Below are 16,463 nucleotides of genomic sequence, written 5' to 3' on the forward strand. Positions count from 1 at the left end.
AGTTCAAATACTTTAATTTTAGTCAATGGCCCCAAGACAATTTAGATAAGAATGTGGGCTATCATAGGCGAAAATCCTAAAATGCTTCTCTATCCTCAACCTATTTGGGCAAAATAACCAAGTAATCTAATAGGCTCTGTATTTAAAATGTTTAAAAACATCCATTGGATATACAGAGGCTGTAAAAAAATGTATACACATTTTAAGAAAGGAAAAAACTGTGTTCAAATTGTAATACTCAATATATACCGAAAACAAAAGATGAATACAAGTCATGTGTATACATTTTGGGGGCACCCCTAGTATTTAATCCAATCCCACATCCTCCCAAAGAAGAAAAATATTGGAGCCTATAGTCTTCATTATTTATAGTAGAGCTAGATGCTAAACACCGAAGGACTTACTTAATGTGGCAGCCAAGATGAAGAAGGCTTCAAGGATTCAGGAGAGCTTTTAAAAAAATGTTCAACAGAAGCAAACAGGCTTTTACTAAGAAGTAGAAAACAAATTCCCCAATCCATGGTCTCCTTAAGCATTTAATGAACTGTGAGTTATCCAGATTACTAAAATATCCTTAAAAGTCCCCAAGTTTTCATGGATGCTTATGATAATCTCCCTAAATTAGGGCTTCCTTTTCATAAGGGCTGCATCTGCCCCTATGCTCACTGGCCTTCACACTGTAAAAGGAAATTAGGCTCAGGAGAGTCGAAGGGGAGGAGGAAAGTAAAGAAAGAAAAAAAAGTTCACTAACTTCTCTATGAGTGGAGTTCCTTCCTAAAATGCATGCCATTGACCCCGGGAGATGCTCATTCGAGGATCCTTATCTATATTCAATCTCTACTTAGATGTCAAGAGAGGAAAGGCTCAAGAGCGTGTGATCAACGATCAAAAGCCTCTCAGAAACCCAGCACGCACAAAGGTGGGTTCAGCTTTGGAGACAACATCTGTATGCGTACATAAATTAACCAAGCTAAGTATTTAAAGACTTCAAACACTGGAATCACAGAAGCAGGTGCAGGGGGGTCTCCTAAGAGATCCTGTGGAACTCCTCCAAATGAGGATTTGACCCTGGCCACTGGGTTTCTATGCCAGCCCACATTTAGGTCCGTGCAAGTACCACTCAGTGTGAGTGGTCACACTGCCCACAATTCAACAGTTATGGTAGCCAAAACCCCCACCAGAGACTGAACTCCTTTGTGTACACAAAGCAAATCACTTTTCCAGGGAGTCACATCAGACCTACCCCTAGGATGCAAAGGTATCCAATGGCTCTTAACAGTTTTACATGTCTATTTCTCCGCTGCTTTTTCACCTGTTGATCTCTGCTAGGAAAACAAACTCTGTGAATTAGACTAAGAGCAGTTTTGTAAGCCTCTCTGTCACCCTTCCTCTTTCTCCTTTCCATTCACCATCGCAACTTGAACAGACACATTCAGGCACCCACGTTCATTATTGCCTTCAACCTAAACACAATTTGAGAATATTTGAGTCCTCTTGCAGAAAGCAACTCCCACCATGCACTTGTTTCTTTGACATCCTTGATTAAAACTACGCTCCTCCAGAGAAGGTTCTTCTGAAACACTATTCTTCTGCTTGGAGAAGGTCTAGCCTAGTAGCTGGATCTACCTCTCAGATCAAAACCCAGGAAACGACTGCATCAACGTCTGACTGTGACACAAAGCACGGATTTCTGCAGCATCCTCTGTACAGGCTGGGACCACTTCATCAGCATCACCAGGGGCTAAGGCAGCACATCTGCATCCCAGCCTGTGTCAGTGGCTGCCTTACACACCCGCAGTTGAGAACCACTGTGGGAAGGTCTTAGCATTAACGAATGGACACTAAACTGCAATAGAGTAAAGGAAGTTTCCTCGCTGAAAATTCTGAAAAGGTTTTAAATATATCTATCTCTTAACAAATTTTGGAAGGATAAAAAATGTTTTTCAGAAAAAAATTAATATCAGATCAAATTTATATGGACTAAAATGGTGGTGAAATGCTTGAATCATTGAATACTTTTCTAAGTTAGTATTTTTCAGAGTATCCTTTAAAAAATAAATTTATATTATGGTGCAGTTAATCCTGGTTTGTTACAATAGTTGTGATAGTGTGATGCCATAATTAAGAGTTGAACAGGAGACTTCCGGAAAAATGGCGGCGTGAGGTGAGCCTCTGTAAAGCTCCCCTGGAATTTACAACGAATCGAACAACAAAAACTCCACAAAGGACTCCCTGCACAGCACACAGGCAACACGAAGAGGCCCACTACCGACTGAAATCACCTACAGGTGGGAGATTCGCGCGAGTGGAGGGAGGAGGAAACAGAGAAGTGCGTGGAGACGGAGTCGCGCGGGCGGAGGACGCAGACCTAGCTCAGTGCGCCGAGCTCGCTGCTTCCCGGAACGACTGCAGCTGCGGGAGAGGGAAGAACTCGGACTGCTAGGGCTCCGCCAGGGCTCCACAGGGCTGAGGGGACAGCATATAACACGGCTGAACCCAACGCTCACGGCAGAGACCTCGGAGAAAAGACTGAGGGAAAAAGGCTGAAAACGGTGGTTTAAGCCCGCACTGCCGAGCAGAGAACGGAGCCTTAGGCACTGAGACTAGCCGCCCCCTCCCACCCCTCCCAGAGCTCACCCCGCCCCCACCTGCCCGGTGCTAAAAGCGAAACAGTAGCAGTGTCAGATCAAAACAACAGAAAATTTGCTGTTTTGAGAACTGTGGACTGCAAACACAATTTCACAGCCCAACTAGTTCCAGCAAAGGCGAGAGAGCTGTGGAAGCAGGACGGGCTGTGGTGGTGGTTGCCGCCATTGCTCTGGGCCACCTCTCACAACTCACCCCGCCTCTGACCCCACCTATCTGGGCGGATCCCTGCAGGAGTAAACAGAACTGCTGAAACCTACGGGCTCTGAATCAGGAGCTGGAAGAGCTTTGGAACATCAAAAGCTCTCCGCATACCCACCGGGACACTGCGCCCTGTGACCTAGACGAACTATTAACAGAGGAGAAGCCCGTCTCCCAGGGAATCCCCCCATTGTGTGAGAAGTTGGAATAGTGCAGAGAAAACATAGCACTACTGTGTGGGAGAAGGAAAATAAGTTGCAGTTGGAGAAATAATAAAACATTCTACCAACAAGTACTGGCAAACAAAAGAAAGACCGCTTTCTATCAACCTGTTGCAGAAGCCACTCCTGTAGATGTCTAGGAAGAGAAATAGTAAACCAGTAATCGCCATGAATAACCAAGGCAACAAGATAACTCAGGAAGAAAGTGAAAAATCTCCAGAGAAGGCACTTAAAGATACAGAAATATGTGACTTAAATGACAGAGAATTCAAGATTGCAGTTCTGAAAAAACTCAACGAGATACAAGAAAACACAGATAGGCAGTTAAAGGAACTCAGAAACTCAATCAAAGAACAGCATGAGCATTTTACGAAAGAGATTGAAATCTTAAAAAAGAACCAAATAGAATTTCTGGAGATTAAGAACTCAATAGAAGAAATTAAGAATGAAATAACCAGCTTAGGTAGTAGAGTTGACCAGATGGAGGAAAGAGTCAGTGACATCGAAGATAGAAACCTGGAAATGACACAGAGAGAAGAAGAAAGAGACTTGAGACTTAAAAGAAATGAAAGAACTCTACAAGAACTTTCTGACTCCATCAGAAAGAGCAATATAAGAATAATGGGCATACCAGAAGGAGAAGAAAGAGAGAAGGGAACAGAGAATATATTCAAACAAATTGTCGATGAGAACTTCCCAAATTTGTGGACAGAACTGGTCCCTCGAATCCAAGAAGCAAATAGAACATCTAGTTACCTCAATCCCAACAGACCTTCTCCAAGGCACATTGTATTGAAGCTGTCTAAAATCAACGACAAAGAAAGAATCCTCAAGGCAGCCAGGGAAAAGAAGACGGTGACTTACAAAGGAAAGCCCATTAGATTATCATCAGATTTTTCAGCAGAAACTCTACAAGCCAGGAGGGAGTGGAACCAAATATTCAAACTATTGAAAGAGAGAAATCATGAGCCAAGAATAATATATCCAGCAAAGATATCCTTTAGATATGAAGGAGGAATAAAGACCTTTCCAGACATACAGAAGCTGAGGGAATTTTCTAATACACGACCTGCACTACAAGAAATACTAAAGGAGGCTATTCGACCACCATCAACAGGGACAATTTGTGGCAACCAAAACTCAAAAAGGGGGAGAGTAAAGGCCTGAACCGGAATATGGGAATGGAGAGAGTAAGCGTGCTGAAGAAAATGGAATACTCTAAATATCAAACTTTCTTTTACATAAACTTAAGGGTAACCACTCAAAAAAAATCCAGAACTGAAATATATACTGAAATAAGAGAAGAAACAGAGGGAAACATCATAGAATACCACCACACAGAAATAATAGACAACAACAAAAAGGCAAAGAAACAATGGAGACACAGCCTTACCAGAAAACTAAAGATAGAATGACAGGAAATCCTCACATATCAATAATCACCCTAAATGTAAATGGACTGAACTCACCAATAAAAAGGCACAGAGTAGCAGATTGGATCAAAAAACTAAACCCAACCATATGCTGTCTCCAAGAGACACATCTCAGCTACAAGGACAAGCACAGACTCAAAGTGAAAGGGTGGAAATTGACACTCCAAGCAAATGGTACCCAGAGAAAATCAGGTGTAGCCATAATGATATCAGATGAAACAGACTTCAAGGTGAAAAAGATAACAAGAGATAAAGATGGACATTTCATAATGGTGAAGGGGACTGTACAACAAGAAGACATAACAGTCATCAATATTTATGCCCCCAATCAGGGAGCACCGAAATACACCAAGCAACTACTAACAGAACTAAAGGGAGAAATTGACCAAAACACAATTATACTAGGGGACTTAAATACATCATTGACAGCTATGGATAGATCATCCAAACAGAAAATAAATAACGAAATAGTAGCCCTAAATGACACATTAGATGAAATGGACATAATTGACATTTATAGAGCACTTCATCCTAAAACATCAGACTATACATTCTTTTCTGGTGTACACGGAACATTCTCAAGGATAGACCATATATTGGGACATAAAATCAGTCTCAACAAATTTAAGAAGATTGAAATCATACCATGCATATTCTCTGATCACAAGGCTTTGAAATTGGATATCAACTGTAAAAAGAAAGCGGGAAAAAACACAAATACATGGAGATTAAACAACATACTTTTAAAGAAGGACTGGGTCAAAGAAGAAATTAGAGGAGAGATCAAAAGATACATAGAAACAAATGACAATGAAAATACATCCTACCAAAATTTCTGGGATGCAGCGAAAGCAGTTTTAAGAGGGAAATTTATCTCATTACAGGCCTATCTCAAGAAACAAGAAAACTCCCAAATAAATAACCTCATGTTACATCTTAAAGAACTAGAAAAAGAAGAACAAGTAAAACCCAAGGTCAGCAGAAGAAAGGAAATAATAAAAATTAAAGCAGAAATAAATGAAATAGAGAACAAAAAGACAATAGAAAAAATTAATGTGACAAAGAGCTGGTTCTTTGAAAAGATTAACAAAATTGACAAACCCTTGGCTAGACTTACTAAGATAAAAAGAGAGAAGACACTGATTAACAAAATCAGAAACGTAAAAGGGGAAGTTATCACGGACACCACAGAAATACAAAGCATCATCCAAGAATACTATGAAGGACTATATGCCACCAAATTCAACAACCTAGAAGAAATGGACAAGTTCTTAGAAACATATAGCCTTCCAAGGCTGAACCATGAAGAACTGGAAAATCTTAACAGACCGATCACCAGTAACGAAATTGAATCAGTCATCCAAAACCTTCCCAAAAGCAAAAGTCCGGGACCAGATGGCTTCACTAGTGAATTCTACCAAACCTTCAAAGAGGATCTAATACCAATTCTGCACAAACTCTTCCAAAAAATTGAAGAAGAGACAGTACTCCCTAACTCATTTTATGAGGCCAACATCACCCTGATACCAAAACCTGGTAAGGACAGCACAAAAAAAGAAAACTACAGACCAATATCTCTAATGAATACCGATGCAAAAATCCTAAATAAAATTCTAGCAAATCGAATACAACAATGCATTAAAAAGATTATTCATCACGACCAAGTGGGGTTCATCCCCGGGGCACAAGGATGGTTCAACATCCGCAAATCCATCAATGTGATACATCACATAAACAAAATAAAGGACAAAAATCATATGATTATATCAATTGATGCAGAAAAAGCATTTGACAAGATACAACATCCATTTATGATTAAAACACTTAATAAAATGGGTATAGAAGGAAAATACCTTAACATAATAAAGGCCATATATGACAAGCCCTCTGCTAATCTCATAATTAATGGAGAAAAGCTGAAGCCCTTTGCTCTACGTTCAGGAACACGACAAGGATGTCCCCTATCACCTCTGCTTTTCAACATAGTGTTGGAAGTCCTTGCCAGAGCAATCAGGCAAGAGAAAGAAATAAAAGGCATCCAAATTGGGAATGAAGAAGTTAAATTATCACTCTTTGCAGATGACATGATGCTATATATAGAAAACCCTAAAGACTCCACCAAAAAGCTACTAGAAACAATCAACGAATACAGTAAAGTTGCCGGCTACAAAATCAACGCACAAAAGTCCATTGCCTTCCTATATACTAACAATGAAATCTCAGAAAAAGAAATACAAAAAACAATTCCTTTTGCAATTGCAGCAAAAAGAATAAAATACCTAGGAATAAACTTAACCAAGGATGTGAAAGACCTATATGCTGAAAACTATAAGACATTTTTGAAAGAAATTGAAGAAGACACAAAGAAATGGAAAGACATTCCATGCTCATGGATTGGAAGAATCAACATAGTTAAAATGGCCATATTACCCAAAGCAATATACAGATTCAATGCAATCCCCATCAAAATCCCAATGGCATATTTTAAAGAAATAGAACAAAAAATCATCAGATTTGTTTGGAACCACAAAAGACCCCGAATAGCCAAAGCAATCTTAAGAAAAAAGAACAATACTGGAGGTATCACACTCCCTGACTTTAGCTTGTACTACAGGGCCACAATAATCAAAACAGCATGGTATTGGCAGAAAAACAGACACATAGACCAATGGAATAGAATTGAGAACCCAGAAATAAAACCACATAAATATGGACAGATAATTTTTGACAAAGAAGCTAAAAACATACAATGGAGCAAAGACAGCCTCTTCAATAAATGGTGCTGGGAGAATTGGATAGCCACGTGCAAAAGAATGAAACTGGACTGCTATTTGTCACCATGTACCAAAGTCAATTCAAAATGGATCAAAGACTTAAGCATAAGACCTGAAACAATAAACTGCATAGAAGAAAACATAGGTACTAAACTTATGGACCTTGGGTTCAAAGAGCATTTTATGAACTTGACTCCAAAGGCAATGGAAGTAAAAGCTAAAATAAACGAATGGGACTATATGAAACTTAAAAGCTTCTGCACAGCAAAAGAAACCATTGACAAAATAAAGAGGCCACCAACTGAATGGGAGAAGATTTTTGCTAACAGTGCCTCCGATAAGGGGCTAGTATCCAGAATATACAAGGAACTCATGCAACTCAACAACAAAAAAACAAACAACCCAATTGAAAAATGGGCAGAGGACTTGAAGAGACATTTCTCCAAAGAGGACATACAAATGGCAAATAAACATATGAAAAAATGCTCAACATCACTAATCATCAGAGAAATGCAAATCAAAACCTCAATGAGATATCACCTCACCCCAGTCAGAATGGCTATCATCAACAAGACAAATAGTAACAAATGTTGGAGAGGTTGTGGAGAAAAAGGAACCCTCATACACTGTTGGTGGGAATGCAGACTGGTGCAGCCGTTATGGAAGGCAGTGTGGAGGTTCCTCAAAGAATTACGAATAGAATTGCCGTATGACCCAGCAATCCCTCTCCTGGGTATCTACCCAAAAAATCTGAAAACATTTAGAGATAAAGACACGTGTGCGCCAATGTTCATTGCAGCTTTGTTTACGGTGGCCAAGACATGGAAACAACCAAAATGTCCTTCGATAGATGAATGGATAATGAAGTTGTGGTACATATACACAATGGAATACTATTCGGCAGTGAGAAAAGATGATATAGGAACATTTGTGACAACATGGATGGATCTTGAGAGAGTAATGCTGAGCAAAACAAGTCAGACAGAAAAAGCAGAGAACCATGTGATTTCACTGATATGTGGTATATAAACCAAAAACAACAAAAGAACAAGACAAACAAATGAGAAACAGAAACTCATAGACACGGACAATAGTTTAGTGGTTGCCAGAGGGTAAGGGTGGTGGGGGGTGGTGGTGGGGGGTGAGGGTAAGGGGGATCGAATATATGGTGATGGAAGAACTGACTCTGGGTGATGAACATACAATGGGATTTATAGATGATGTAATACAGAATTGTACACCTGAAATCTATGTAATTTTACTAACAATTGTCACCCCAATAAATTTAATTAAAAAAATAAATAAATAAATAAATAAAAAATAAAAAAAAATAAAAAAAAGAGTTGAACAGACTTTAGATATGAGTCTCATTTCTACATTGTTTGCTGGGTAACTCTTGGCCAAGTCAGTCTTTCTATGCAACTTCCTACCACATCTCTTGGGTGATTCAAGTGCTAAAGGAAATACATGTCAAATGTTTGGCACACAGTAGGGTGCTATACATGTTACAGGTTATTATATGTTTGGCACACAGTAGGGTGCTATACATGTTACAGGTTATTATATGTACTTTTGTTTCCTAAATTATCCTAGTCAAAGGATATTGCCATTACTTTTCAAAATACATGACCTCTTAGATTCACAACTCCAAAAACAGTACCGCAGATGTCTTATTTATAAAGCAACCGAAATCTGAAATGCTAGAGAATTCTATGGTACGACTTGTCTTAATCTTGATGTGCTACTTTATAACTTCACCACATATTTAATTCAGCTTTACATTAACTGATGAAATGTGTTAACTACAAAGCATTTGTTTAAGATTACTTCCCTGAAGTACTAACACCATAAAGGTGAGACTGTATCTCTTCCCCAGGTTCCAAAATTGCAACTTTCAAGACACGCCCCATACACCTAAATAAAAGTGCACCATCAGCCATTTAATGTCCTAGAAGCAAAATGGCGGCCTTACATGATGATCCTCCATGTTCTTCAAGAGCCTGGGATCATCAAAGTCACATGAATCACTCGTGGGACAAGGCATTCGGCTGTAAGAGAGAACAAAAAATATGTATTCAGTTTAAAATTCTTTTAAGGTAACTTGAGCCTAGTAAGAATCTGTGTTCAAGAAGAAACACATCCGATGGACACTTGTCTCATTAGGGAGACCACCTCAGGGATGATGTAGATGCCTGATCACTGCACAGCACACCTGAAGCTGAAGCTGAACAATAATGAATGTCAACTATAATTTTATATATATATTTTATATAATTTTATACATATATATTCAAAAGAAGCAGAATACAGCATAAGGAATAGAGACAGTGGAAATGTAATGGCTGTATGTGATGTCAGAGGGGTAGTAGATTGGGGGAGGCGGGTTATCACTTCGTGAGGGGTATAAATGTCTTAACTACTACATTGTTTTGTACACCTGAAACTAATAATAAAAATTTTTTTAAAAGAAACACATCTAAAAAGCCTATAAGTTTATATTAAACTATTAAAGATTTGGAATACTATCTATTATTTCAAACCACAAGACATGAAATCTTTAACCTTACTATAAAATATTTTATAAGTTATTATAAACAACAACATAGTTACAAGGAGAAGAAACAGAGGCAAGGATCAACACCATGACTTTGTCATTTTAGTTGGTCGCTACATAATTTCTACCAGGAAAAAATGCTAAGAATGCCTGCTCATAGCAGGTACAATAAGAGGAATTACTGCATTGTATCTATGCAATCCTTTATGGCCAGGGCTCGAATGTAGGAGACAGACGGAGGCAAGTAATTATGAGAAAGGAAACTTGACAGGATGACTGTGCCATCACACTGAAGAAAATGTGAAGGATTAAATATATTCATGTATATCCACTCCTTCTTGAAACCCTTTCTTCAGGACAAAGACAATGGAAGAAGGTGACATCAGTCTGAACTCTGAATAGATATCAGAGTTGAGTACAGCAGAGAAAACAGAAACCAATAACTTGCAAAGGGAAGCACCTAAAATGCAAGCTGATATCCCCAGCAGAACCTTGTGAAAGCTGAGGAAACAGCAGCACAAGGTACCTGCAAGACAAAGTGAAGGTGGAAAACAGGACAGGTTCCAAATCCATCTGAGGAAGGGTCAGCCTGCAAGAACCTTCCTTCACCCCATGCAGCCAGGCAACTGAACCATCTGCACCCAGAAAGAAATAGAAGGGGAATCCCTTAAAGAGGTTAAACTACAGGGACACCAGGCACACAGATGAGGAGAGCCTGGACAATTAAGTTCATGATTTAGTGCACTTAGACGATGGAAAGTTTACAAACTTTTGTCCAACCCTCACACGCTGAAAGGTACAATCACCAATCCTCTGTTTCCACTCAGTTCCCATAACAACTGCTGCCAGATTTATAGCCCTTGGCAGAAAACTGAGAGTCCTTCTCATGAGAAGAAGACTGATCAGTTCGCAAGAAAGACCCACAGACACTGACATCCAGGGATCCTCTAATAAAATAGTAGATCTTGGATGATCATCTCACAAGGAAATAAGTCGATCATCAACCACAATGTCCCCCCTACACACACTGCCCTACTAATCAGTTTTGATAGTGTATAAATTTTAAAACATGAGCAGACAACATCACTAGTCCTAAGGGAAACGTAAATCAAAACCACAATGAGATACCACTTTATGCCCATTGGGATGGCTATTATACATTTTTCAATTAATTAATTAATTAACAAATGGTTCGAGGATGTGGAAAAATTGTGTATTACTGGCAAGAATACAAAACAGTAGAATTACTATGAAAAATAATCTGGTGGTTCCTCAAAAAGGTAAACAGAATAAGCACATGATCCAGCAACACCATTTTTACGTACATACCCCAAATAATTGAAAGCAGAGATTTATCGTATACCAATGTTCACAGCAGTGTTATTCACATTAGCCAAGAGGTGAAAATAACCCAAATGACCATCAACCATAAATGGATAAACAAAACATGGTACAAACACATAAAGAAACATTATTCAGCCTTTTAAAGGAATAAAAACCTGACATACTATATACACATCATGTACAAACATACTATAACTTTGAAGATATTACACTAAAAAGTAGGAAGTACTGGACCAACAGCTCACTATTTTTTGTTAAAGCACTATAGTATCACTGGACTTTGAAAATTATGTTCACATTTAAATTTTACTGTTTCTCTCTTGAAATAATATATATGCAATTTTTACTTACAAAATATTCAGGTGAGAAATGACAATATAAAATTGTTCCAGTCTTTCCCACTAAAGCATCAAGAAGAGCTAGAATCCACTCACCAGAAATCATCTGAGGATGGCTCTCTTGTCAATTCTGGAAAATGACTGCCAGAGAAAGAGAGAAAAACAGAGTGGTTATAAAACTATGATCAAAAGATAGGCATTCACAGATGGAACATTCTCCAGGATAGATCACATATTAGGCCAACAAGTCAATAAATTTAAGACTGAAATATCAAGCATATTTTCTGACCACGATGGCATGAAAGTAGAAATCAATTACAAGAAGAAAATGGGAAAATTCACCGATATGTGAAGGTTAAACAACCACATGGCTCAAAAAAGAAATCAAAAGAAAAATTAAAAAAAAAAAATACCTTGAGACAAAAGCAATGTAAACACACATAACAAAACTTATGCAGCAAAAGTAGTTCTAAAAGGGAAGTCATAATGATAATTGCCTACACATCAAGAAGCAAGAAAATTCTCAAATTAACTTTACATATCAAAGAACTAGAAAAAGAAGAAAAAATAAAGCCCAAAGTAGATTGAAGGAAGGAAATAACAAAGATCAAAGAGGAAGTAAATGAAAGAGACTAAAAAGAATAAGAGAAAAGATCATTGAAACTACGAGCTGGTTCTTTGAAAAGATAAATGAAATTGACAAACTTTTAGCTAAACTTACCAAGAAAAAAGAGAGAGGACTCAAAATCAGAAATGAAACAGAACACATTACAACTGATATCACACATGTGCAAAGAATCATATGAAACTACTATGAACAATTCTACATAAACAACTTAGACAACCTACAAGAAATGGGTAAATACCTAGAAACACATTACCTACTAAGACTCATGAATCATAAAGAAACAGAAAATCTGAGCAGATGCATTATTAGTAAGACGATTAAATCAGTAATCAAAAAATCTCCCAACAAATAAGAGTCCAGGACCAGACAGCTTCACTGGTGAAGTCTCCCAAACATTAAAGTAAAATTTAATACCAATTCTCAAACTTTTCCAAAACTAGAAGAGCAGGGAACACTTCTAATCTCATTTTATGAGGCCAGCATTACCCTGATATCAAAACCAGACAAGGACATCACAGAAAAGAAAATCAAAGGCCAATATCCCTGATGAACATAGATCCTCAACAAAAATCATCAACAAAACATTCACAAATCAAATTCAATAATACATTAAAAGGATTATACACCACGATCAAGTAAAATTTATTCCAGGGATGCAAGATGCTTCAACATCTTCAAATCACTCAATGTTGATACACCACATTAACAAAAGGAAGGATAAAAATCATATGATCATCTCAATAAACTGAAGAAAAAGCATTTTTCAAAATTCAATATCCATTTATGATAAAACCTCTCAAGACAGTGGGTACAGAGGGAACATACTTCAACACAATAAAGACCATACATGAAAGCCCACAGCTAACATCATACACAATGGTGAAAAACCTGAAAGCTTTTCTTCTAAGATCAGGAACAAGACTGGATACCCATTCCTGCCACTTTTATTCAACATAGTACTGGAATTCCCAGCCAGAGCAATTAGGCAAGAAAAAGAAATAAAAGGAATCCAAATCAGAAAACAAGAAGTAAAACTGTCACTATTTACAGATAACATAGTATATATTAAATACCCTAAAGACTCCACCAAAAAACTTAGGACTAATAGCCAAATTCAATGAAGTTGCAAGATACAAAATCAAAGACAAAAATATGTTGCATTTCTATATACTGATAATTAACAATCAGAAATAGATACTAAGAAAAACATCAGATTTAAAATTGCATCAAAAAAGAAAAAGAAAAACAACCTAGGAATAAATTTAGCCAAGGAGGTGAAAGACCTGTACACTGAAAACTATAAGACATTAATGAAGGAAATTGAAGAAGATGCAAATAAATGGAAAGATAGTCCATGCTCATGGATAGGAAGAATTTATATTGTTAAAATGTCCATATTACCTAAAGCAATCTACAGAGTCAATCCAATTCCTATCAAAATTTCAATGATATTTTTCATAGAAATAGAACAAACAGTCCTAATTTGTATGGAACCACAAAAGAACCGAATTGCCAAAGCAATCTTAAGAAATATGAATGAAGCTGAAGTATCACACTATCTGATTTCAAAATATATTATAAAACTATAGTAATCAAACCAGCATATGGTCAATTAAATCATGACAAAGAAGCCAAGAAAATATACAATGGAGAAAGGACAGTCTCTTCCATAACTATTTTGGAAAAACCAGACAGTCACATGTAAAAGAATGAAACTGGACCACTGACTTACACTATACACAAAAATTAACTCAAAATAGACTAAAGACTTGAATGTAAGACCTGAAACCATAAAACTCCTAGAAGAAAACATAGGTGACAAGCTATTTGACCTCAGTCATGGTGATGATTTTTTGGATCTGACACCAAAAGCAAAGTAACAAAAGCAGAAATAAATAAATGGGACTACATCAAACTGAAAAGCTTCGGCACTATAGAGGAAATAATCAACAAAATAAAAAGGGAAGCTACTGAATGGGGGAAAGTATTCACAACTCATATGTCTGATTATGGGTTAACATCCAAAAAAAAAAATTAAAAATGGGCAGAAGATCTGAATAGATATATTTCCAAAGACATAGAGATGGTAACAGGTACATTAAAAGATGCTCAGCATCTCTAATCATCGGGGAAATCCAAATCAAAACCATAACGAGATACCAACTCACACCTGTCAGAATGGCCATCATCAGTGAATTAACAACCAAGTATTGGTGAGGATGTGGAGAAAAGGGAAACTTTGTGCACTGTTGGTGGGATTGTAAACTGGTGCAGCCACTATGGAAAACAGTGTGGAGGTTCCTCAAAAAATTAAAAATCGAACTAACTTATGACCCAGCAATTCCACTCCTGGGTATTTATCTGAAGAAAACAAAAATACTAGTTTGAAAAGATGTATGCACCTCCATGTTCATTGCAGCATTATTTATAATAGCCAAGCTATGGAAACACCCTAAATGTCCACCAATGGATAAATTGATAAAGAAAATGTGGTGTGTATATATATATATATATATACATATATATATATATATACATATATATATACACATACATATATATGTATATGTATATATATATACACCTATATATGTATAGATAGATACACATGTATGTGTACATATACATGTATATATGTGTGTATATACATATATGTACATATACATGTATGTGTGTGTGTGTGTGTGTGTATACACATTTTCTTTATCAATTTATCCATTGATGGACATTTAGGATGTTTCCATAGCTTGGCTATTATAAATCATGCTGCAATGAACATTGAGGTGCATACATCTTTTTGAACTAGTATTTATATATAACATATATACACACACACACATACACAATGGAGTATTATTATTCAGTCATAAAAAATAATGAAATGTTACGATTTGTGACAACATGGATGGACCTAGAGGGTATTATGCTAAATGAAATAAGTCAGACAGAAAAAGAGGAATACCATATGATCTCACTCATGGGAAATCTTAAAAAAACAAGCTCATAGATACAGAGAACAGATTGACAGAGGCAGGGGTTGTGGTTGGAGAAAAGGGGTTAAGAAGTTCAAAAGGTATAAACTTCTAGTTATAAAATAAATAAGTCATAGGATGTAATGCACAGCATGGTAACTATAGTTAATAATACTGTATTATATATTTGAAAGTTGCTAAGAGAATAGATCTTAAAAGTTCCATCAGAAGAAAAAATAAATTTCGTAACTATGTATGGTGACGGATGTTAACTAGACATATGGTGGTGATCATTTTGCAATATATGCAAACATAGAATCATTAAGTTGTATACCTGAAACTAATATACATGTCAATTATACCTCAAAAAACAAAAAGAAGACAGGCACTCAGATTAAAACATGAGTAAGAAATTTATAATTACTTGATTAGAAATATAAATTTATAGATTCCCTGAGATTTATCACTAGGCTAATATTTGTAGAAATAAACCAAGTTTTAAATGTTCAAAGTTGGGACCCATTAAGTTTTAAACACATCCAATAGTAATTACATATCTAAGTCCTTTATTAATACCCTTTTAAAATACCAGAAAGTAGAAAGTAGATATTTGACTAAGCAGCTAAAAATGAATTATTTTGTTGGAAGACTACAAATCAAATTTTCAATACGTGACAAACACACTTACCCATAGGTTACTCCAGCAATGCTGCACTTCTTGAAGTTCATGATGTTGCATGTTAGAGTTCCAGTCTTGTCAGAAAAGAGGTATTTTACCTAAATCAAAACACAAGAGAAACATACATCAGGAATGTAATAAGATGCAAAGACCAATAAATGAAGTCTTTCCTTCTATGTTTTTCAAAATCGGCATGAATTTTAAAACGTAAATTTCCTTCAGTCAAGCAAAATATTTTATAATTACATATATATTTTATATAATAATTATATTATTATGAAATTAATATATTTAATGCTTAGAACACTTGAAAACCTTTTAAACAACCAATTCCAGAGTCTAATTGTGTGGAAATGTGCAAAGGAGGTTCAGTGACAGCCCTGGAGCCATTTTAGATCCCTAAGTGTAGGCACTAAGGCATTCCAAAGACACATATCATTCTTCTAGATATTCCCATGATCTCATTCAGTATTGTTTTAATGTCCAATATGTCAAGAAAACAAGCTCAGACTTTGGCGACCTCCAAATATTTCTTTTTAAGACTCCGTCCCCTAGCTGGATTAAGAAGGCGTATCCTGAAACAGCACAGAACAAATATGAAGCTTCTCAATCACTATGACAATTAAGTTTACATGAAGGCAACGAGGACCTGCTATCAATTATACAACTTTAT

General features: G+C 36.7%; 1 protein-coding gene across 4 annotated transcripts in view; it reads right to left on the bottom strand.

Moving 5' to 3' along the window:
- Nucleotides 1-16,463, bottom strand: part of ATP8A2 (ATPase phospholipid transporting 8A2) — a 555,453-nt gene that overhangs the window by 386,157 nt on the left and 152,833 nt on the right. For all 4 annotated transcript variants that reach the window (XM_088793294.1, XM_088793295.1, XM_088793297.1 and 1 more), the window contains 3 exons: nucleotides 15,800-15,888; nucleotides 11,608-11,652; nucleotides 9,248-9,323 (listed from right to left, as the gene is read on the bottom strand). In XM_088793294.1, the coding sequence (XP_088649420.1) occupies nucleotides 9,248-9,323; nucleotides 11,608-11,652; nucleotides 15,800-15,888 (210 nt within the window). The remainder of the gene's footprint in view (nucleotides 1-9,247; nucleotides 9,324-11,607; nucleotides 11,653-15,799; nucleotides 15,889-16,463) is intronic.

The sequence above is a fragment of the Rhinolophus sinicus genome, chromosome 16 (genome assembly GCF_057876585.1).
Source record: "Rhinolophus sinicus isolate RSI-liver-muscle chromosome 16, RSI-T2T, whole genome shotgun sequence".
In the NCBI taxonomy this organism is placed as follows: domain Eukaryota; kingdom Metazoa; phylum Chordata; class Mammalia; order Chiroptera; family Rhinolophidae; genus Rhinolophus; species Rhinolophus sinicus.